This window comes from Gekko japonicus, unplaced genomic scaffold (genome assembly GCF_001447785.1).
Source record: "Gekko japonicus isolate JY-2015 unplaced genomic scaffold, Gekko_japonicus_V1.1 scaffold78, whole genome shotgun sequence".
Classification (NCBI taxonomy): Eukaryota; Metazoa; Chordata; class Lepidosauria; order Squamata; family Gekkonidae; genus Gekko; species Gekko japonicus.
The window spans coordinates 864756-888853 of NW_015165236.1; the positions used below are offsets into that span (position 1 = coordinate 864756).

At 51.4% G+C, this 24098-nt stretch overlaps 1 protein-coding gene across 1 annotated transcript in view; it reads left to right on the forward strand.

Moving 5' to 3' along the window:
- Window positions 1-24098, forward strand: part of ABCC1 (ATP binding cassette subfamily C member 1) — a 97994-nt gene that overhangs the window by 45725 nt on the left and 28171 nt on the right. The window contains exons 12-21 of the mRNA XM_015409879.1: window positions 563-766; window positions 6149-6295; window positions 9212-9299; window positions 11301-11373; window positions 12874-13000; window positions 14879-15055; window positions 15723-15890; window positions 17710-17887; window positions 19606-19632; window positions 19732-19755. Coding sequence (XP_015265365.1) covers window positions 563-766; window positions 6149-6295; window positions 9212-9299; window positions 11301-11373; window positions 12874-13000; window positions 14879-15055; window positions 15723-15890; window positions 17710-17887; window positions 19606-19632; window positions 19732-19755 — 1213 coding nt within the window. The remainder of the gene's footprint in view (window positions 1-562; window positions 767-6148; window positions 6296-9211; window positions 9300-11300; window positions 11374-12873; window positions 13001-14878; window positions 15056-15722; window positions 15891-17709; window positions 17888-19605; window positions 19633-19731; window positions 19756-24098) is intronic.

Below are 24098 nucleotides of genomic sequence, written 5' to 3' on the forward strand. Positions count from 1 at the left end.
CCCCCCAATAGCTAGCAATCCAAAACAGTCCAGTGGAGCCTGAGCGGTGGGTGTTGCCTTCTGACACACTTCCGGTGATGTCAGGGGGTGTGGCATATGCAAATAAGCTATGCTAATGAGTTATGCTAATGAGCTCCTGCACCTCTTTTTCTACTAAATGACCCCTGGTTATAAATATGATTTATGCTTCATGAGGCTCAGCTACAAGCTCCCATTTTTGTAGCCTGCAGGTATATAAAAAAACCAACGCAACACCTGAATGCCAGTTTGGTGTTTGTTCCAGAGAGGGATCAGTGTTCCCTCTAAGCTGGGATTAGTGTGAGCGAGTTTTATTCAGGTACAAGCTCGCCCTCCTCTGCGAGGGCAGATCTGCATGTCCCCCCCCCCAATTGCAGTCCAGTGGAGCCTGAGCGGTGGGTGTTGCCTTCTGACACACTTCCGGTGATGTCAGGGGGTGTGGCCTATGCGAATAAGTTATGCTAATGAGCTCCTGCACCTCTTTTCCTGCGAAATGACCCCTGGTCGTGTGACTCGTTCTCCCTTGCCGATCGGGTCGTTCCAGGTGGCTCACATGAAGAGCAAAGACAACCGGATCAAGCTGATGAACGAGGTCCTCAACGGGATCAAGGTGCTGAAGCTCTACGCCTGGGAGCTGGCCTTCAAGGAGAAGGTCCTGGGCATCCGGCAGGAGGAGCTGAAGGTGCTCAAGAAGTCGGCGTACCTGGCGGCCTTCGGCACCTTCACCTGGGTGTGCGCCCCCTTCCTGGTGAGTGCGGCCAGGTCTCCGGGGAAATCTGCTGCCGTGCCGGGGGCGGAATCCTGGGCTGGCGTCATCCCCCCCCCCCAATGTGTTTCTAAATAATTCCCCATACGTTGTATTTGGCTCGGTGTACACATCCCCGTATCTTGCCGTGCTCGGTTATTTTTTTAAAAGGGAATGCCGCAAAAAGAGATCCAGTTTGGCGTAGTGCTTAGGAGCTCCAACCCTAATCTGCGAGAACCGGGTTTGATTCCCCACTCCTCCTCCACATGCAGCTGCTGGCGTGACCTTGGGTCAGTCACAAGTTGTCTCACAGCAGTTCTCTCGCGAGTAGTTCTCGAAAGAGCTCTCTCAGCCCCGCCTACCTCACAGGGTGTCTGTTGTGGGGAGGGGAAGGGAAAGGAGATTGTCAGCCGCTCGGAGACTCCTTCGGGTAGTGAAGGGCTGGGTATAAATCCAATCTCCTCCTCCTCCAAAGCAGTGGAAGCCGTTTCTGTTGTTTTTGAATTGTAATGTTCTTCCCTGTGCTCAAGGGGCACTTGTTGGCTACTAGTGGGCTGCAACTTGCTTCTAGTACTCTGGTCTACAACTACGGTTTTAAAAGGACAAAAAAGGGGGAAAGGGGGGGAAAAAACCCTAAAACTTAAAATCCAGAACCTGACAAAGGTTAGTTAAATGCAAGAAAGTGTTTGCTCCTACCGTGTTTCCCCGAAAATAAGACACTGTCTTATATTTATTTTTTCTCAAGAAGACACACTAGGGCTTATACCACACATGCATAGAAATCCTGCTAGGGCTTATTTTTGGGGTAGGTCTTATTTTCGGGGAAACAGGGTAGTACTCTGGTCTACAACTAGGGTTTACCGGACGGCCACTTAGAGGTGGACATTCCTCCACTCCCAAGGGGGACTGCCCCCACATTCTCTGCCCACACCTCTTGGTGTAATGGTTAAAAGCGCGGACTCTAATCTGGGAGAACCCGGTTTGATTCCCCACTTCTCCATATGCAGCTGCTGGTGTGACCCTGGGTCAGTCACAAGTTCTTTCAGAGCTTTTCTCTGAAGGGCAGTTCTCGAGAGAGCTCTCTCAGCCCCACCTACCTCACAAGGTGCCTGTTGTGGGGAGAGGAAGGGGAAGAAGATTGTAATCCGCTCTGTGACTCCTTCGGGTAGTGAAGGGCAGGGTATAAATCCAATCTCCTCTTCCTCTTCTCCTTCTCCTTCTTCTCTGCCACTGAGTGGACTCTAATCTCGGAGAACCGGGTTTGATTCCCCACTCCTTCTCCACATGCAGCTGCTGGCGTGACCTTGGGTCAGTCACAAGTTATCTCAGAGCTGTTCCCTCAAGGGCAGTCCTCGAAAGAGCTCTCTCAGCATCGCCTACCTCACAGGGTGTCTGTTGTGGGGAGGGGAAGGGAAAAGAGTTTGTAAGCCGCTCTGAGACTCCTTTGGGTAGCGAAGGGCAGGGTATCAATCCAATCTCTTCTTTTTCTTCTTCTTCTTGGGATGGCGGCTGAGGGCCAACTTGGGACCCCATTCATTCATTTCTAGGCCCGTTCCCCCCCCCCCCAGTCCGACCCTTGGTGTCACATTGGCCCTCGCGCTTATTTCTCCCAGCCCCATCGAGCCTGCCTGCTGGGGGGGGGGGGCTTCATGGCCAGCCCTCCTGTCTCCTGCCAGGTTCGGGCTGACGGTGAAGGTTTCCCCACTTGCATTCCTTTGCATTCAGCTTCCGTGAGTCAGGGCTCGCTTCTTCAGATGATGTGCAGGGAACCCCAGGGAACACCTCCCGCCTCGCTCTTCCCTCGTCTGCCTGCTGGCTGGGTTCTCTCATTAGCCATTAGCACAGTGCAGGGGGTTGTGTGGCAACGGCTGGCAACTCAGCCCAGAGAAAGGGCGCTGCTTGCCGCTCTCTCTCCTGGCAGAGGCCCGCGCGCCCTGGCTACATATTAGGCTAAAAAATGTGTTGTTCCTCCTGTAAGCGCCAAGTGCTCCTTCCAGGCAGGTTTGGCTGCTGCCCTTGTTTGCCTTGCAGCAGTGGCGAGTGGCGGTCTGAATAGGAAACGGCCGGCGCTGCCTTTCATGCCTCCTCAAGCGTGTTCGGGCAGAGGATTAAACAAGAAAGGAGCAATTAAAATTGGGCTGAGAGAAGAGAGGTGCCTCTGGGGAACGCCAGTGGAAGTCCCATCACTGCTCCAGCTTCCACCAGGCACAGAGTAAAAAGTACAAATGAGGCCTCTAAAAGTGCAATCACATGCCAAGTGGTCCTCAGATATAAACGTCTGGTCCAGGAATCGCCTTCCTATGGTTGTAGAGCCAAATTGACCTCAAGCAAAGAGCTTTTAGAGGCCTCATGTGCACTTTTTACTCTGTGCCTGGGTGGTTTTATCTTGAAACAACTTGCTTCTGGTCCTCATTGAATGTATACTTTGTATTTATATGATTGCACTATCTATATATCTAATTCTCAAGTCGCCCCCTGTGCGGATACTTAAATCCGCACATCGGGGGGACCTAGAGGTTTGTGCGCACGTGGGGCGGTCCCCACGTGTGCACAAAAATCCTAAATCTGCAAAAAAACATTAGGGGGATGTTTAAATCCCCCCGAAACTCACAGAGCGTCCCCTGCGCATGCGCAGGGAACGCTCTGCAGCCGCCGCTTGGAAGGTGAGCGGCGAGCCGGGAGGGGGGCCCTCGGAGCCGGGGGGAAGAAGAAAAAGCCGTGAGGCTTCAGAGCCAGGGGGGAAGGGGAGAGAGCGGCGAGGGCCGAGCGGCGAGGGCCCCACCCCCCGCGAGTATCGCGAGTCCACCCCTTGTATTTGTATAATAGCCAATATGTTCCTCACTATTGACCTCTGAAGAAGGCCTGTGTAGGCCGAAACACGTCAGGTCAGGTGGATCAGCCCTTGTGTTTTATCGTTTGTTATTTATACATAATGTGTGATTGGGCTCTTATATAACTGTAAAATTTGTGATTAATAAATACGTGTATTTTTTATATATTTCCTTCATTAAGTTTTTAATATTGGCCCCCTTTCCTACATTTGACTAACCTTTGTCAGGTTCTGGAACCTGGTATTTTTGGCCACTGTGTGACCGAGTGTTGGACTGGACGGGCCACTGGCCTGATCCAGCACCGGCTTCTCTCATGTTCTTCTCCTTGTGTTTGGAAAATAATACTCTTTCTAGGCCTCGTGGCAGTGTTGTGAAGCATGGGCGATGACCGGAGAAGGCGGAGGAGCTGGGCTGCTTCTGCTTCTCCTTTGCCAGTCCAGATGTCGCTCTGGTCTTCATTAGAAACTTGAATCTATTTATTTTACTTTATCTTTCGCCTTTCTCCTCACTGAGGACCGACAGAGGCTTGCGTTGTTCTCTTCTCCGCTGTTTTCTCCTCACAACATCCCTGTGAGGTAGGTTAGGCTGAGTTTGGGTGTTGACAGGCCCAAGCTCACTTAGCAAGCTTCCGTGGCAAAGTAAGTGGGAATTTGGACCTGGTCTCCCAGAGCCATTTCTCCATTTTCTCCTCACAACAGCCCTCAGAGGTAAGTTAGGCTACAAATGTGTGTGACTGACACATGGTCACCCAGTGAGCTTCCAAGGCAACGTGGGGATTTGAACTTCGGCCTTCAAGATCATTTCCTCTGTGTTATCCTCACAACAACCCTGTGAGGTAGGTTAGGCTTAGTGTATGTATGACAGCCCCAAGATCACTCTCCATTGGAGAGTGGGGATTCAAACCTGACCTCCAAAATCCTTTCCTCCATTTTATCCTCACAGCTGCCCTGTAAGGTAGATTAGGCATGTGACTGGCCCAAGGTCACCCAGTGACCTTTCATGGCAAAGTGCGGATTCGAAACTGGGTCTCCCAGTTTGATGTAGTGGTTAGGAGCAGCGGACTCTAATTTGGGAGAACCGGGTTTGATTCCCCACTCCTTCACATGCAGCTGCTGGTGCGACTTTGGGTCAGTCACAAGTTCTCTCAGAGCTGTTCTCTCAGGAGCAGTCCTCGAAAGAGCTCTCTCAGCCCCACCTACCTCACGGGATGTCTGTTGTGGGGAGGGGAAGGGAAAGGAGATTGGAAGCCGCTCTGAGACTCCAAGTGAGAAGAGCAGGGCATAAATCAAACCTCTTCTTCTAATACTCTGGCACGCTAACCACTGCACTGGGAAGTCAGTCAGGAAAATGTATTTTGATTTCTGTGGCTTGGACAGTCCAAGTACCGGAATCGGGTTTCTTCGAGGTAGAGTACGAGAAAATCTAGCGAGATGCTGAATGTTTGGATGCCTTCAGTTCCGCTTAGCCACCAGGTGTTGGGAGGTGGGCAAAACTCTCGACTACAGACACGGTCTGTTTTGCGGACCTGACGGTTGTGTTCTCTAGTTGCCGGCTTTGCCCTTGAAAACCAGTTTCCCAGCTCTGCCCTGGTGGCTCCAATTCCGCAGCCCAGTTCTGCCGTTGGGAACATTCTTTGGCGCATTCGGTACGGAAGATTAAATATTTGTACAGTCCTTGAAGACAATGGGTGACTGGGAGCCATGCGTGAGCACAGGAAGCCGGCGAGATCGCCCACCTCTGTGCTTAGGAACAAGTAAATAATCAGCAGCTTTTGAAAACGGATCCTTTGTCTTGAGGGCTTTGTTGCCGGAGGTCTCTTGGCAAAGAGGGAACGTGAGGGCGGCTTCCTCAGGGAAGCAAGCCGAGAGGTCCTAGCCCTGGGTGCTCAAACGCACCCACTCCGAATCTCTGTTGCTGTGCATCTGTCTCCGGGGTCTGTTTCTACTCCTCAACATAGTCCTGTGTTCCTAGAGTAGGGGGTCCCCAACACCTTTTCCTGGTGCCCACCAACTGCTCTTGGAAGTGTGCAGGGCCAATAGGCCAGGGCAAGACATCTGATTGGCCAGGGGAGATTTGATTGGCGCTACAGATTTTCAAAAATGTTGCTTTGGCCGAAGGTGCCCCCATAGTACAAGGACCTTCAGTACTAAAGGTGAGCTGGGGCAGCCATTTTGTGGCTGGCTCTGCCTCCCGCGGCAGCCATTTTGTGGCAGCCATTTTGTGGCTGGCTCCGCCTCCCGAGGCAGCCATTTTGTGGCAGCCATTTTGTGGCTGCACCCACCACGCTGTGTCAGAATTCCAGAGGTGCCCACAGGCTGAAAAGGGGTTGGGGACCCCTGTCCTAGGGCCTTTTAGAGGAAGCAGCGGGAGAAAATGCATGAGAAGTCGCTCCGCTTGGGGGCCAGATGTCACGGAGGGTGGCTAGCGTATGTGTGGGTAGTTGTATTTTCCGCTCTTACATCAGCTGACAGCAAAAGATGGACTTGCTGACGATGCGAGGGAAAACACTCTCCTGACTGTGTCTCTGACATACACACCCCACCTTTATTTCTAGGTCGCTTTGTCAACTTTTGCTGTCTTTGTGACCATTTCTGACAAGAACGTCTTGGATGCTCAGAAGGCTTTTGTGTCCCTGGCCCTGTTCAACATCCTCCGGTTTCCCCTCAACATCCTCCCGATGGTTATCAGCAGCATCGTCCAAGTAAGAATCCAGAGTGCTTGTCTCAGGTCTTCGGGCATGCTTTGCGGTGTGCCCCATTTTGAAATAATATTTTCCCCTAAAAGCCGCTTCGTGTGACTCGCATGCATTCCTTGAAAGCGGTGGACCACTGCTCGTAAGGGTACCAGCTCCGGGTTGGGAAATACCTGGAGACTTTGGGGGTGGAGCCTGGGGTGGGTGGGGTTTGGGGGAGGGGAGGGGCCTTAGCAAAGTGGGATGCCACAGAGTCCACCCTCCACAGAGTCCTGGCCCCACTGGTGGACCTCCTGGTGGCACCTGGTACTTTTGGCCACTGTGTGACAGAGTGTTGGACTGGATGGGCCTTTGGCCTGATCCAACATTGGCATCTCTTATGTTCTTATAGATAAGCCTAACCCTATTAGCCACAAGGGATAGATAGGAACTCTCGGTCTGGGGCAAGGGATGCCCTGTATTCTTGGTGCTCTTGGGGGGGGGGGAAGCAGTGGGAGGGCTTCTAGTGTCCTGGCCCCACTGCTGGACCTCCTGAGGGCACCTGGTCTTTTTAGCCACTGTGTGACACAGACTGTTGGACTGGATGGGCCATTGGCCTGAACCAACATTGGCTTCTCTTATGTTCTTAATATGGAGCAGAGGTCCATCAGTGGCTATTAGCCAGAAGGTGTAAATAGAAACTCTCCGGCTGGGGCAAGGGATGCCCTGTGTTCTTGGTGCTTGGGGGGGGTGGCAACAGTGGGAGGGCTTCTAGTGTCCTGGCCCCACTGCTGGACCTCCTGATGGCACCTGGTATTTTTGGCCACTGTGTGACACAATGAGTGTCGGACTGGATGGGCCACTGGCCTGAACCAACATTGGCTTCTCTTATGTTCTTAATATGGAGCAGAGGTCCATCCGTGGCTATTAGCCAGAAGATGTAAATAGAAACTCTCCGGCTGGGGCAAGGGATGCCCTGTGTTCTTGGTGCTTGTGGGGGGGGGAGCAACAGTGGGAGGGCTTCTGGTGTCCTGGCCCCACTGCTGGACCTCCTGATGGCACCTGGTCTTTTTGGCCACTGTGTGACAGAGTGTTGGGCTGGAGGGGCCACTGGCCTGAACCAACACGGGCTTCTCTTAGGTTCTTATGTTCAAAGCAGGGGATTTCTCCAGTGGAGCTGATCTCTCTAGTCTGGAGATGAGCTGTAATTCCAGGGGATCCCCAGGTCCCGCCTGGAGGTTAGCAACCTTATCCATTAGTGCTCTCTTAATTAACCGCTTGAAAGAGAGAAAGGGGAGAAGGGCATGGCTGGGACACAGGCATGTCACTGGGAGCGTGGCACTGCAGTTTCATCCGTGGGCCCTGCCCATGTGGCTAAAATAGGCAGGCGGGAACCTCCACGCTATAAGGTAGAAAAAAGCAAGAGTCCAGGAACCCTTTGAAGAAGAGACTGACAAAACCTATGGCTGGGGAGGCGCTTTCCTGAGTCACGGCTTACTTCTTCAGATATCTGAAGGAGTGAGCCGTGACTCAGGAAAGCTCCTCCCCTGCCACAAATGTGGTTGGTCTTCAAGGTTGCTGCTGGCCTCTGGCTCTTTTCTCCTGCTACAGACGGACTCACAGGGCCGCCCGTCTTGATCTGCCTCCGCACTCTTATGGAATACGTTCCCCGTGGAATGATGTTCCTCTGTTCCCTAAGGGGGAAAAGGGGGAAAAAACTGAACCTAAAACCTAGAATTCAGAACCTAAAAAGGTTAGTCAAGAATGGAAGAGGGCCAGCTCTAAAAATCTAATTATGAAACATACAAAAATATTCATGTATTTATTAAACACAAATTAAAATCACAAATAAGGGCCCATTCATGCCTCATATACAAATATAAAAATACAAAGGCTGATGAAGTAGACCTAACGCGTTTCGGCCTTCACTATATTTCATTGGGAACATTTGGCTATACAATCTCCGGAGAATGTATAGTTGACCAGAGAGAAGTACCACTGGACATGTGATTGCACTGGAGGCTTCATTTGTATTTTTGCCCAGTGGTTAAACTTTGGAACAATTGTGTTCTGGTCTTTATTTCATATTTTGTATATGTATGATTGTATATGTTTTTACATATTAGCCGATATGTTCTGTTTGCATTATTATTATTATTACTACATTGTATTTGTATTGCATTACATTATATTTGTGTATGAGGTATGAATGGGCCCTTATTTGTGATTTTAATTTGTGTTTAATAAATACATGTATATTTTTGTATGTTTCATAATTAGAGTTTTAGAGCTGGCCCTCTTCCATTCTTGACTAACCTTTTTAGGTTCTGAGTTCTTCTGCTCGCCCCAGGCTTGGGGTCGGTTGTGGATTGGTGGCATTTTTGTAGCAGGGAAGGGTGGCCCGTTATTGTATTTTGTACATTGTCATGTCGGGTTTGCAAGCTGCCCTGAGCCATGAGGAAAGATGAAATTAGAAGTCTGAGGCCCGTGGCTTCAGGGACCCCGAGGGCTACATTTCCCAGGAGTTTCTGAGTCCAGCCAGCACTGGTGTAGCAGCCGCTGCCGCCATGGTGAATGTGGTGGGAAGAGGGACCGGAGAAGGGGCAGGGAGGGTTGTGCTCTGAGTCGTGTCTACGATCCCAGCCAGGGAAGAATTCAGGACCTGGTAGTGTTCGTCTTTGTCCTGAAGGGGAGCGTTAGCGGCTGTCTGAACTTGTATTGATCACTGGGAACTTGAGTTTTTTGTTCCCTGTTTCTGGCTTTGGAGTCTTTAGTGGAGTCTTTAGTGATACTCCGCTTTCCCTCGGAGTATTTGACAAGGCTCCAGAGCTTCGCTGGTCACTCAGCGGTGGCGACCGAGAGTTTTGGGAGGGAACACCGTTGGGCGACTTCATTTTTTAAAAAATGGGAGTGGTACGTTCACAACCTTGTTGTTTTCACATCTAGGCCAGCGTGTCTCTCAAGCGTCTCCGAGTATTCCTGTCGCACGAAGAGCTAGATCCGGACAGCATCATCAGAGGCGCTCTCAAAGACTGTAAGCTTGCTTGCTTATTCATTTATTTTTAAAAGGTGTTTGTAATGCCACCTTTCCACCCAATCAGGGTCCTCAAGGTGGCCGACCTAAAAACATTCGAACAGTTGCACAATTAAAAATATTTAAATGTATGAAATAGTTCCGTAAAAACACATAAGCAACACCAGGGAGGAGGCCAGTAACAGTTATTGGGATGACTTAAGACACCAATAAGGGGAGACAGACAGATTTCCCTGGGGAGGGAAGTTTCGAAGCATTCCCTGCTCCTCAGCCAAGACTCCCATGTCAAAGTTGTTCAGTCTTCAAGATGGCTTCTCAAGCATCTTCCAAAAGAAATCAACCCTGACTGTTCCCTGGAAGGCCAGATAATGAAACTGAAGCTCAAAGACTTTGGCCACTCACTGGAGAAGACCCTGATGCTGGGAAAGATTGAAGGTCAGAGAAGACGGGGACGGCAAAGGATGAGATGGTCAGACAGTGTCACAGATGCAATGAACATGAAATTGAGCCAACTTCAGAGGACGGCGGAAGACAGGAAGGCCTGGCGTGATCTTGTTCATGTGGTCACAAAGAGTCGGACTCGACTGTGCGACTGAACGACAGAAAAATGGTCCCAGACAGATAGTTTGCATCTTAACACGTGAGAAAGATTTTAGCATCTCGTTAGGAGAGCCAGTTTGGTGTAGTGGTTGGGACCGCAGACTCTAATCTAGGAGAATCTGGTTTGATTCCCCACTCCTCCACTTGCACCTGCTGGCGTGACCTTGGGTCAGTCACGAGTTCTCTCAGAGCTGTTCTGGAAGGAGCAGTCCTCGAAAGAGCTCTTTCAGAGCCCCACCTACCTCCCAGGGTGTCTGTTGTGGGGAGGGGAAGGGAAAGGAGATCGTAAGCCACTCGGAGACTCCTTCGGGTAGTGAAGGGTGGGGTATAAATCCAGTCTCCTCTTCTTCCTACTGATGATGACAAGATGTAGTTTGCACAGAGACGCAGGTAGGGCCACGGTAACTGTGGCTTGCTCTTCTTCCCCCGTAGTCCTCGTGCCTTCTGCATGAGTGATTTCATAGACCTGCAGAATCCTTCTCTGAAGAGCTCAAACGGCCACAGCTCTGCTGGCTGCTTGGATTTCCCAGGTTATGCTGGTTACAGTTAGAGGGGGAGGCTGTGTGTCTCTGCACGTGAGCATGCACAGGTGTGGGTTTCCATAAGCGCGGTGGGGTTATGACTTGCTTGGTCCCAAACCTGAGGTTTCCTGTTGTGTTTCCTCACAAGGCAAGTGTGGGAAGGGAGGCAGATGATGGCGGGGGGAATCAACTCCTCCAGCGCCCACCTATTTTCCTCTGTGGAATCCCTCCCCAGGGGTCTCACTTGCCTTACAGGTTAAAACCTGAGGCTGGAAATCCATATTTTGGTGAAGGGTCAGGAGCTGCTTCTTCAGTTCTCAGCCCTTTAAAAAAACATTAACACTGTTGTGGTGTTAATGTCTTTGGGACACGTGCACCCACGTGGATTGATTGTAAGTGTGAAAACTGAAGAGCGGGATTCGAGTCCAGGAGAACCTTGGGCAACAAGATTTTTGGGTGAATGTGCATTTGAGAGTCAACACTCCCTTCGTCAGATACGAGGCCAGTTTGGTGTCGTGGTTAAGAGCGATGGACTCTAATCTGGAGGGAACTGGGTTTTTTGCCACTCCTCTACATGGCAGCTGCTGGTGTGACCTTGGGTCAGTCACAGTTTCCTCGGAGCTGTTCTCTCAAGAGCAGTCCTCGAAAGAGCTCTCTCAGCCCCACCTACCTCACAGGGTGTCTTTTGTGAGGAGGAAGGAGACTGTAAGCCGCTCTGAGACGCCAAGTGAAGGGCAGGGTATAAATCCAATCTCTTCTTTTTCTTCTACCGTACTGAACTCGAATCCAGCTCTCCTACTGCGGTCCGACACAGCTGCCTTCCTGAAAGTATGAACGCTGAATTTACTGTTGTGTTTAATTCCCTTTTGTGGCCCGCTAGCTGACGGCAACAGCATCATTGTGAAGAACGCAACCTTCAGTTGGTCGAGAAGTGATCCTCCGATTTTGAATAAGTGAGAGCTGAGTGTGTTTTTTCCTTCATTCCCTCTTGATTGTGGTCCGAAGTAAAATTTGTGTCATTGTCTGCCACCATATTTGAGGGTCATGCATTCATTGCCTCTTTTATGTCAGACAGTTATTTGACAGCCTGTCTTTGGGTTGTGTTGGGTAGAGATGTAAAAATGTCCAGGAATCCTGAAGCCATGGTGGAAAGCATTTTCCCTTTTTCCCCAGGGAAATGTTTTTTTCAATTCGGGGGAAAAGTCGAAATATATGCAATACTTAACTTTCCTTTCAAAACTAAACCCATTTTGCTCCTTTGCCAGCCTAAAATGCAATATTTATAACTTAAGAGTGTAAAATTATAAGCACATTTATGGAATTTAGAATAATTCCTTAGTTTTCTATCGGCAAAATTGCTAATACATCCAGTGCTAAAGCCAAGAGAGAGTTGCAAATGCCTCCGCTGTATGTTCTTTTAGTTCATTTTTCTCATTCCAAAAATCACGAAGCATTTATCATCACTGCCTAAAATGGTTATTGATAAAAATTGAATTTAAAAAATCCCCCAACCAGTGTTCCCTCTAAGCTGAGTTAGTGTGAGCTAGCTCACAGTTTTTTAGCCTCTGGCTCCCACATTTTTGTCTTAGCTCAGGAAGGGTGGCTCCAGAGCAAACTAATTTATGCAGTAACCAAATCGCTTGCCAGTAGCCCACAAGGTAGAATTTTTGCTCACAAGACTCCACAGCTTAGAGGGAACATTGCTAAAACATTATCTTTTAAAGCATTTCACTCCTTTCAAAGAAAAAATATTTAATAGGAATTTTCCCCTCGGTGTTATCCCCCACATTTCTCAGTCCCCCCACCCCGTAAGCAAGTCGGGGGGGGGGGCAGTTTCCTGATTCTATTTTCCTTCGCATCTCAAGTGAAGGGTGAGCTTTGGGCCTAGCTTATCTTCAGCTAAAGAAAGGAAGCAGAATTTGGTGTGTTAAGATGCAGATAGAAACACGAACCGAATTCAGATCAGTCACCTTCCCGACGGTGTACATGGAATTCCCGTTACGGAAGCGATATCTGTGTGGAAGATTCATTTTGGCTGAAGAGACCCTACCAGTACCCTCGACCGGTGTCCCCTCTAGGCTGAGTTAATGTGAGCTAGCTCACAGCTTTTTAACCTCCGGCTCACAGATTTTTGTCATAGCTCAGGAAGGAGGGCTCCAGAGCAAACTAATTTATGCAGGAGCCAAATTGCTCGCTCACAACATTAATGCCAGCGGCTCACAAAGTAGCATTTTTGCTCACAAGACTCCACAGCTTAGAGGGTACATTGCCCTCGAGTGGGTTTCTCTCGGACGTACTCTCAAAATAAAGGTGTGGGAATAAAAGCCAAGCTGGTTGGTGGTTAGAGCGATCTATTTCCCTCCCGTCTTTAACTCGATCCTGGAAGAATGCTGGTTGGTCTCTCTCGGCCCTTCAACCGCCGCAGTGCTGAAGTATGCGCTCTTGTGTTCCAGCATCGATTTCGCCGTCCCGGAATGCCGCTTGGTGGCCATCGTCGGCCAGGTCGGTTGTGGCAAATCCTCACTGCTGTCTGCGCTGCTGGGAGAGATGGAAAAGAAGGACGGCTCGGTGTCGGTCAAGGTGGGGCCGAGGAAACGGCTTCCGTGCTCTTAAAGGCTCTTCTGAAGGCGCGGGGTGTGAAGAGGGGAGTCAGCCAGCCCAAAGCCAACCTCGCCAGGGGTTTGTCCTGGCGGTTTGACGGCCTGTCCAGGCCAGGAAACGCATTTTTAAGTTCGCTCGTGCCCATTTTTCAAGGCCCCTGGCAGCTGTCAGAGTCCCAAGTCAAACAAACTCAACAAAAGCCCTGTAAGAAGGTTCCACTTATTGAGAGAGGAACTTGGGTCATCTTTAGACACGATCCGTGTCGAGAATGGAGTCCAGGCGGGAAAGCAAGTAATTACACTTAGTTCATACAGGTCCCCAGATGAGTGCCAGCCAATAGTTGGGGGCATGCAAGCACCCTCAGAAAAACGGCTTGAAGTTCTCAGCAAAAGCGGCACGGTCAAGCCACAGGCTCAAGGCCACGGAAGGGGATAACGGGAAGAAACCTGAAGCGCATACCAGAGGGGAAAGAAGGGACGGGGAAAGAGGCCCGAAAGGGGGGGGTATGAGCAAAGAGACTACAGCAAAACCCCACGGCGGCCCCAGGCGACAGCCGCTAAGGAGGCCTGTTGGTCTCAGGGTCACCCTGGACAGTTAGGAAGGAATTTCCTTCCGATCCCAGAAGGGCTCCTGCTTCCGCTTTAGCACGCAGTTTGGCTCATCCGCTCAAGCTGTCTGGATTGCCTTGCCAGTCTGTTCGATGCTCAGTTCTGGCACATTATCTTATTCATTTATTGGCATCATTCATGCCCCGCCTTCCTCCCTAGTGGGGACCCAAAGCGGCTTACGAAATCCTTCTCCTCTCCTACGTTTTATCCTCACAACACCCCTGCGAGGTAGGCTAGTTAGGCTGAGAGTGTGTGACTGGCCCTTGAAAGAACAGCTCTGAGGGAACTTGTGACTGACGCAAGGTCACACCAGCAGCTGCATATGGAGGAGTGGAGAATCAGCCCCCGGTTCTCCCAGAAGAGGAGAAGAGAGAGATTGGATTTATACCCCGCCCTTCACTACACAAAGGAGTCTCAGAGCGGCTTGCAAACTCCTTTCCCCTCCCCTCCCCACAACAGACAGACACCCTGTGAGGTAGGTGGGGCTGAGAGAACTCTGACAGAAACTGCTCTTTTTCAAGGACAGCTCTTGTCAGAACTACAGCTTGCCCAAGGTCATCCAGCAGCTGCAAGTGAAGGAGTGGGGAATCAAACCCGTTTCTCCCAGATTAGGGTCTGCGCACTTAACCACTACACCAAACTGGCTCTCCAAACTGGTGTAGTGGTGAAGAAGAAGAAGAGGAGATTGGATTTATACCCTGCCCTTCACTCAGAGTCTCAGAGTGGCTTACAATGTCCTTCCCCTTCCCTTCCCCCACAACAGACACCCCGTGAGGTAGGTGGGGCTGAGAGAGCTCTGAGAGAACTGCCCTTGAGAGAACAGTTGTGAGGGAACTTGTGACTGGCGCAAGGTCACACCAGCAGCTGCATGTGGAGGAGTGGGGAATCAAACCCAGTTCTCCCAGATTAGAGTCCACGCTCCTAATCACTGTACCAAACTAGGGATTCGAACCTGGGTCTCCCAGATGCTAGTCAAACACTTTAACCACTACGCTGTGCTGGCTGTCATCGGGCGGAAGACCTCTTCTTTTCTCTCTCTATGTGCCCTTTGGACAGTATTGCGTTGTATGTCAGGGGTTCAATAACCTGGGGTGGTTTTGCCGTCAGCCGTGTGGGCCAACAGGCCGCGTCAGCAAGAGCCGGCCTGGGGGGCCGAGAAGAGGTTCTGCCCGTTGGGGCGGGGGACTCGCTCGTCTTCTGCCAGGGCCCGTGTTCTCCTCCGGTAGCTCTTTAACTTCTGTCCCCGCAGGGGTCTGTGGCCTACGTCCCTCAGCAAGCTTGGATCCAGAACGCGACGCTAAAGGAGAACATCATCTTCGGAAGGGAAGGGAAGGAAAGCCACTACAAGCGGGTGGTGGAGGCCTGCGCCCTCGTGCCCGACCTGGAGGCTCTTCCTTCTGGAGACAAGACAGAAATTGGAGAAAAGGTATTGAAACACCACCGCCGTTGTGGCTGTGTGTCCCTTTCCACGCCTTGCGCCTGCGGGGGCTGGCGCCAGATGCATTGTCCAGGCTCCAGTGCACATGGTGTTGTAGGCCCCAAAACAGGCCTAACTTGTGCCTGTACAGCCTCTTCTCTCTAACCTTCAGCCACTTCCACATGTGGCACCGCTGGCGAGCCATGCTCCTTGATGCATGGAGGTAGCCGGCTTGGAGTCGGCAGGTTGTTTTGCTTTTTGGGTCTGTAGTTCGGCAGCTCGAGACCCGAGTGCCGCGTGACAGAGTGAGCTCCCGTCTCTGGCCCCGGCTCCTGCCAACCTAGCAGTTCGAAAGCGAGAAATTGCAAGTGGATAAATAGGGACCGCTTCGGTGGGAAAGGGAACAGCGGTCCGTGCGCCTTGGTGTTTAGTCATGCCGGCCACATGACCACGGAAACGTCTTCGGACAGCGCTGGCTCTTTGACTTGGAAACGGAGATGAGCACCGCATCCCTAGAGTCGGATTCGACTGGCTCTCGAGCAAGGGAAACCTTTACCTTGTTCCTTTTTCTTTACCTTTCTCGTGAACCTGCTCCTTTTCGTAGGCTTCCTCGGGCCAGGAGAGTCCGAGTATTTGCTTTAATGTCTCGCCTCCTCTTCTGCCTCCTCTTCCTCAGGGCGTGAATCTCTCCGGGGGCCAGAAGCAAAGGGTCAGCCTGGCCCGAGCCGTCTACTGCAACGCCGACGTCTACCTGCTGGACGATCCATTGTCGGCGGTCGATGCTCACGTTGGGAAGCACATCTTTGAGCAAGTCATCGGGCCAAAGGGAATCCTGAAAAACAAAGTACGTGTGGGTTGCGGGAGGCGGAACTCAGCTTCTTAACATCCTTTCTGAAGGTCAAGGGATGCTGGTCTGACCCAGCAGGGCTCTTCTGAGGTTCTTCTCAGGGGAAGGCCTCGGCCTCTCTGCCCTGTAGTTGGCCCTCCAGAGGAACTGGATGGCCCCTGTGTGAGATGGGAGGCTGGACTAGATGGACCCTCCCTGGTCTGACCCAGCAGGGCTCTTCTGAGGTTCTTCTCAGGGGAAGGCCTCGGCCTCTCTGCCCTGTAGTTGGCCCTCCAGAGGAACTGGATGGCCCCTGTGTGAGATGGGAGGCTGGACTAGATGGACCCTCCCTGGTCTGACCCAGCAGGGCTCTTCTGAGGTTCTTCTCAGGGGAAGGCCTCGGCCTCTCTGCCCTGTAGTTGGCCCTCCAGAGGAACTGGATGGCCCCTGTGTGAGATGGGAGGCTGGACTAGATGGACCCTCCCTGGTCTGACCCAGCAGGGCTCTTCTGAGGTTCTTCTCAGGGGAAGGCCTCGGCCTCTCTGCCCTGTAGTTGGCCCTCCAGAGGAACTGGATGGCCCCTGTGTGAGATGGGAGGCTGGACTAGATGGACCCTCCCTGGTCTGACCCAGCAGGGCTCTTCTGAGGTTCTTCTCAGGGGAAGGCCTCGGCCTCTCTGCCCTGTAGTTGGCCCTCCAGAGGAACTGGATGGCCCCTGTGTGAGATGGGAGGCTGGACTAGATGGACCCTCCCTGGTCTGACCCAGCAGGGCTCTTCTGAGGTTCTTCTCAGGGGAAGGCCTCGGCCTCTCTGCCCTGTAGTTGGCCCTCCAGAGGAACTGGATGGCCCCTGTGTGAGATGGGAGGCTGGACTAGATGGACCCTCCCTGGTCTGACCCAGCAGGGCTCTTCTGAGGTTCTTCTCAGGGGAAGGCCTCGGCCTCTCTGCCCTGTAGTTGGCCCTCCAGAGGAACTGGATGGCCCCTGTGTGAGATGGGAGGCTGGACTAGATGGACCCTCCCTGGTCTGACCCAGCAGGGCTCTTCTGAGGTTCTTCTCAGGGGAAGGCCTCGGCCTCTCTGCCCTGTAGTTGGCCCTCCAGAGGAACTGGATGGCCCCTGTGTGAGATGGGAGGCTGGACTAGATGGACCCTCCCTGGTCTGACCCAGCAGGGCTCTTCTGAGGTTCTTCTCAGGGGAAGGCCTCGGCCTCTCTGCCCTGTAGTTGGCCCTCCAGAGGAACTGGATGGCCCCTGTGTGAGATGGGAGGCTGGACTAGATGGACCCTCCCTGGTCTGACCCAGCAGGGCTCTTCTGAGGTTCTTCTCAGGGGAAGGCCTCGGCCTCTCTGCCCTGTAGTTGGCCCTCCAGAGGAACTGGATGGCCCCTGTGTGAGATGGGAGGCTGGACTAGATGGACCCTCCCTGGTCTGACCCAGCAGGGCTCTTCTGAGGTTCTTCTCAGGGGAAGGCCTCGGCCTCTCTGCCCTGTAGTTGGCCCTCCAGAGGAACTGGTTGGCCACCGTGTGAGAAAGTGCACTGAACTAGATGGACCCTCCCTGGTCTGACCCAGCAGGTAAGACCTCAGATGCTCTCTCTTGGTTGCAAGTCAGTTTCCTGCAGTTCCCAGAAATGTCTGCCCAGTGCTGTTTGTTTACTTCTTTCCTCATACACTTAACAGGCCCACGGAGTGTCCCGAAGACGGCATCGGAAGGCTGTGTTCTCTGTAGTTCATCCTGCTGAGGATCCACTGTGTGTTTCTAGACACCCCCCCTCTCTCCCCCTCCCAGTGCTGCCTACGGAGGGGGCTTAATCGCATCTTCTTCCTCTCTGCATCTAGACTCGGGTTCTGGTAACCCACGGGGTGAGTTACCTGCCTCTGATGGACATGATCATAGTGATGACGGAGGGGAAGATCTCAGAAATGGGGTCGTACCAGGAGCTCCTGGAGCAGGACATGGCCTTCGCGGAGTTCCTGCGGACCTACGCCAGCACCGAGCAGAACGTGGAAGGCAGGAGTAAGTCGGCCGATGGTGGGATTCTGCCCCGCTTCTCCCGGGCATGCCGCTCCCAAGGGCTGGCAGGTGTCAGAAGCACCTCTAAGCTGAGTCAGTGTGAGCCAGCTCACAGTTTTTTAGCCTCTGGCTCACACATTTTTGTCCTTGCTCAGGGAGGATGTCTCCAGAGCAGACTAATTTATGCAGTAGCCAAATTGCTAACTCACAACTTTAATGCCAGCGGTTCACAAAGTAGAATTTTTGCTCACAAGACTCCAGAGCTTAGAGGGAACATTGGTCGGAAGCATTATTAATTTGGGAAGGCAATGGCCGGTGGACCTTTTCCCCAGAGGGAAAAAACGGCTCGCTAGCTTGAAGGAGCTGGAGACATAGTTCCTCTCGTCCGTCTCGCAAAACTTCCATCGCAGGTCCTTGCTTCCTGGCCTCTTCCCAAGTGCTCTAACCACTGTGACACGCTGTCCCGACTGCCTTCATTTCTTTTGCTGTGCTGGGCCTTTCGTCTCCCTGGTTGGAGTGACGGCCGAAGTGTCCGTCGATGCCACCCACGTGGCGTTTCTCACTCCGTGCCTGCCCTCGTGCCAAGTCATATTTATCCCTGCCTGACAAGCGACTTTCCCCGTCTATTGTTCGGAGCATCCAGTTCAGGGCTCCATTTCCCAGAGCCACGAGGATCTGTTTCCTGCTCCGGGCTCCTGCGGCAATCTCGGCTTATTTCACAGCAAGACACAGCTTCCTTGTATTTTATTATTTGCTGCATACATACCTCACCTTTCCCCTCCCCAGCAGGCCCCCTGAAGCAGCTTATATCATTCTCCTATCCATTTTATCCTCACAACAACCCTCTGAGGTAGGCAAGGTCGGCGATATGTAAATGGCCCGCGGGCACGCAGCAGGCATCTCTGTAACAGAGTGGGGATTCGAATCTGGCTCTCCCCGATCCTTGGGTTGACGTGCTAACCATTATATCGCACTCACTGTCTCCTCAAGGGAGTTCGTGCCGAAAAATTCCTGCTTGATAGGTTTTTCCTAACAGGTAATTGGCTGTTGATCAAGATGGGTAGCCATGTTAGTCTGCCTGTAGTGGTAGAAAAGAGCAAGAATCCAGTAGCACCTTAGGTAAAGGTAAAGGTTTCCCTTGCTCAAAAGCCAGTCGAATCCGACTCTAGGGTTGCGGTGCTCATCTCTGTTTCCAAGCCGAAGGGCCAGCGCTGTCCGAAGACGTTTCTGTGGTCATGTGGCCGACATGACTAAAAGCCGAGGCGCACGGAACGCTGTTGCCTTCCCACCGAAGCAGTACCTGTATATCTCCTTGCAATTTCTGGCGTTCAAATTGCTAGGTTGGCAGGAGCTGGGGCCAGAGACGGGAGCTCACTCCGTCACGTGGCACTCGGGTCTCGAACTGCTGACCTACAGACCTTCCAGTCTGCAGCTCAGCGTCTTAACCTCTGAGCCACACAATTTGGGGTAGGGGAGGAGCTTTCGTGACTCATTGTTCACTTCTTCAGATAGGTCAAGATGGGTGGGCCGAGTTAGTCTGTTTGCAGCGGCAGAAAAGAGTGGGAGTCCAGGAGCACCTTCAGGACTAGCAATGTTTGTGTCAGGGCAGTCACGGCTCACCTCTTCAGGTAACTGGCTAGCAGAGATCAACTCGGGTTCCCCGTAAATAAAAACCCGTCTCCCTCTCTCTTTCTCTTTGTCTGTCTGCTCACCTGGTGCAGCCCCGACAGCGGCAGGCAGAGGAGAAGGTTTGTCTCTTTTCTGTGTGGCAACAGCTCCGCCCTAAATCCCTGTTCCCCGCTTCTGTTAACCTTTTCCTAACATTCCCTTCTGTCCTGAACCCACAGGTGCAAAGTCGGAAGAGGAGGAAGGTTGGTGGGCTCGGGATGTGTCACCTCTGCATGTGGCTTGGGGGGGAATAGACTGGTTTCGTCAGCGATAGAAGCAAGCATGGCAGGGGAGCCCCTGTAGCTGCAGTTAGCCACGCTTCTTTCCGTAGACGCGCCCGCCCCTCTTGGCCGGCCACGTCTGACCGATCTGTGCTGGCAACTCCGTGGCTGAGATCCAAAGAGGGCTTGGCCAGGCCCAGTGGGGATTTTGGCGGCTTTGAAGAGAGCAGTATTCTCCTCTCCTTTCCCCGGTCTTACCACAAACTGCTTCGAAAGTCCCTTTGGGGCTCCAAAACGGGTCTCTCGTGCTGCGTAAACTCCAGCCCCGGAGGCTGCTGGGGGAAATAGCCACACGGTTCTTTGGATCCCAGCCACGACCGCTGGGCTGCGTTGCGTCGCGTTGCGTCGGAAGGCTTCTGGCGTGTTCGGCAGCTTCTCCCCACCCAGAAGAATTGCGCTGCCAGGCTTGTGTGTTTTTGTAGAGCTAGGCGAAGTGAGTCCTCTGCTGGCCGTTCTAAGCCGAGACAGGATCTATTAATTGGCTGTTTTAAAAACAGAAGTCAGTGAGGAGGACGGAAAGAGACGCTGGCGGAGACAGCCTCTGCAGTTCTAGCAACCGCCTGTCGCCCCCGAGGTTACCTGGGGTGTGTAGTTCTGAGTTTACGGCCTTGGAGAGAGCACCAGTGGTGAACAAACGTCTGACGTACTCCGTCTGGGCAGCTGGAATGCTTCCCGCCCCGGGCAGTTCAGTTTTGTCATTGTCATTGTGGTTTCTGCCTTGCCCGGAGGCTCATTTGTCTGCTTTTGATTCTATCTTTATCGTGGCTTTTGTGGTCTGGGGGGGACTCCACAGTGTCCTTCCGGAAACTCCTCAAAGGATTGTGCAAACAGGCTTCTCGGCAGAACTGTCGAGGCGTGAGTCGTGCAGCTGAAATTCTGCCGCTGCGAAGAAAGTGCGGCGCTTGCCGCTTCGGCAGCTGAGTAGCCTTCGCAGGGCTGCTTTCCCCTGATAAGGTTTTTCATTCCTGTGCTTGACTCCTGGGAGCACCAAGACTCATTTGCACACAGTGAGTTGCTCATGCGCCTGACAAGGTCACGGCGAGAATATGGTGGCAGGGCCCCGCAAGAGAGCTGCAGAGAGTCCTTCTGCACAAGCCCCAAGACTAGCTGCACAACACCCCTGCCAGGCAGGCCTGCCTTGGCGACAACTTAAGAACATACATGAGAACATAAGAGAAGCCAATGTTGGATCAGGCCAATGGCCCATCCAGTCCAACACTCTGGGTCACACAGTGGCCAAAAGTACCAGGTGCCATCAGGAGGTCCAGCAGTGGGGCCAGGACACTAGAAGCCCTCCCACTGTTGCTCCCCCCCAAGCACCAAGAATACAGAGCATCCCTTGCCCCAGACTGAGAGTTCCTATCTATACCTTGTGGCTAATAGCCACTGATGGACTCCCGCTCCATATGCCTACCCAATTCCCTCTTGAAGCCGTCCATGCTTGTAGCCGCCTCCTCCTCCTGTGGCAGTGGATTCCATGTGTTAATCCCTCTTTGGGTGAAGAAGGACTTCCTTTTATCTGTTCTAACCCGACTGCTCAGCAATTTCATTGAGTGCCCACGAGTTCTTGTCTTGTGAGAAAGGGAGAAAAGTACCTCTTTCTCAACCTGTGTTGTAATAGGTGATTTTAACTACCCACACATTGATTGGGTCAATATGTGTTCTAGTCGAGAAAAAGAGATTGAGTTTCTAGACACTCTAAATGACTGTGCTATGGAGCAGATGGTCACGGAACCTACCAGGGGAGAGGCGATCCTTGATTTGGTCCTAAGTAACACTCAAGACCTGGTGAGAGATGTAAAAGTGATTGCACCGCTTGGGAACAGTGATCATAATGTTGTTGAGTTCAACATTTATATAAATAGGTAATTGGCCAAAAAGACTGACACAACCACTTTTATCTTTAAAAGGGGTAACTTCTCTGATATGAGGGGACATGTGGGGAGGAAACTGAAAGGAAAAGTAGAAAGGGTCAAAACAATTGGGGAAGCTTGGGATCTATTTAAAACTACGATCCTAGAAGCTCAAAAAATATATATTCCGCAGGTTAGGAAAGGCACAAAAAGGTATAGGAAAAAGCCTGCATGGTTAACAAACAGAGTAATGGAGGCTGTAAAAAGTAAAAAGAATTCCTTTAAGCAGTGGAAAGCTAGTCACAGTGAGGCTGATAAAACAGAACACAGGCTATGGCAAATAAAATGCAAGTCTGAGGTCAGGCAGGCAAAAAGGGAATATGAGGAGCATATAGCAAAAAACGTAAAAACCAACAATAAAACTTTCTTCAAATACATTAGAAACAGGAAACCAGCCAGGGAGGCAGTGGGGCCCTTGGACGACCAAGGGGTAAAAGGAGTATTGAAGGATGATAGGGAAATGGCTGAGAAGCTAAATGCATTTTTTGCCTCCGTCTTCACTGTGGAAGATGAGAAGTGCTTGCCCACTCCAGAACCACTGATTTCAGGAGGGGTGTTGAAAGACCTGAGTCAGATTGAGGTGACGAGAGAGGAGGTCCTAAAACTGATAGACAACTTAAAAACTGAAAAATCACCAGGCCCAGATGGCATACATCCGAGAGTTCTGAAAGAACTCAAATGTGAACTTGTAGATCTCCTGACAAAGATATGTAATCTTTCCTTAAAATCTGCCTCCATTCCTGAGGATTGGAAGGTAGCTAATGTCACTCCCATCTTTAAAAAGGGTTCCAGAGGAGATCCGGGAAATTACAGGCCAGTCAGTCTGACGTCGATACCGGGTAAATTGGTGGAAACCATTATTAAGGAAAGAATTAGTAGGCACATAGATGAACAAAACCTATTGAGGCAGACTCAGCACGGTTTCTGTAAGGGAAGATCTTGTCTCACTAACCTGTTAGTGTTCTTTGAGGGGGTGAACAAACATGTGGACAAGGGGGATCCAATAGATATTATTTATTTATTTATTTATAGAGGGAGCGGTGAAGTTCCTCATCAAAGGCTCCTAAGTGTGCTAAAAAATCATGGAATAAAAGGACAAGTCCTTTTATGGATCAAAAACTGGCTAGTTCATAGAAAACAGAGAGTGAGTGTAGGTGGGCAATTTTCTCAGTGGAGGGTGGTAAGCAGTGGGGTACCACAGGGATCAGTACTTGGTCCACTGCTTTTTAACTTGTTCATTAATGATTTGGAGATGGGAGTAAGCAGTGAAGTGGCTAAATTTGCGGATGATACAAAGTTGTTCAGGGTGGTGAAAACCAGTGAGGATTGTGAGGCACTCCAAGGGGATCTGGCAAGGATGGGCGAGTGGGCGTCAACATGGCAAATGGGGTTCAATGTGGCCAAGTGCAAGGTGATGCACATTGGAGCCAAAAATCCTAAATATAAATACACATTGATGGGGTCTGAACTGGCAGAGACTGAGCAAGAGAGAGATCTTGGAGTTGTAGTGGATAACTCACTGAAAATGTCGAGACAGTGTGTGACTGCAATAAAGAAGGCCAATGCTATGCTGGGGATTATTAGGAAGGGTATTGAAAACAGATCAGCCAATATAATAATGCCCCTATATAAATCAATGGTGAGACCTCATTTGGAATACTGTGTGCAGTTCTGGGCACCACACCTTAAAAAGGATATTATAGCTTTGGAAAAAGTGCAGAAAAGGGCAACTCGAATGATAAAAGGGTTGGAACACTTTCCCTATGAGGAAAGGTTAAAGCGCTTAGGGCTCTTTAGCTTGGAGAAAAGACGACTGAGGGGTGACATGATCGAGGTTTATAAGATTATGCATGGGAAAGAGCAGGTAAAGAAAGAGGTACTTTTCTCCCTTTCTCACAATACAAGAACTCGTGGGCACTCCATGAAACTGCAGAGCGGTCGGGTTAGAACGGATAAAAGGAAGTACTTCTTCACCCAAAGAGTGATTAACACATGGAATTCACTGCCACAGGAAGTGGTGGGTGCTACAAGCATGGACGGCTTCAAAAGGGAATTAGATAAGCATATGGAGCAGAGGTCCATCAGTGGCTATTAGCCACAAGGTATAGCTAGGGGCTCTGGGGCAAGTGATGCTCTGTCTTCTTGGTGCTTGGGGGGGGGGTCAACAGTGGGAGGGCTTCTAATGTCCTGGCCCCACTGCTGGACCTCCTGATGGCACTGGTATTTCTGGCCACTGTGTGACACAGAGTGTTGGACTGGATGGGCCTTTGGCCTGATCCAACATTGGCGTCTCTTATGTTCTTATGTTCTTAAATGTAGGAGCAGGACCAGGGTACTTTAATCCATCAGGGA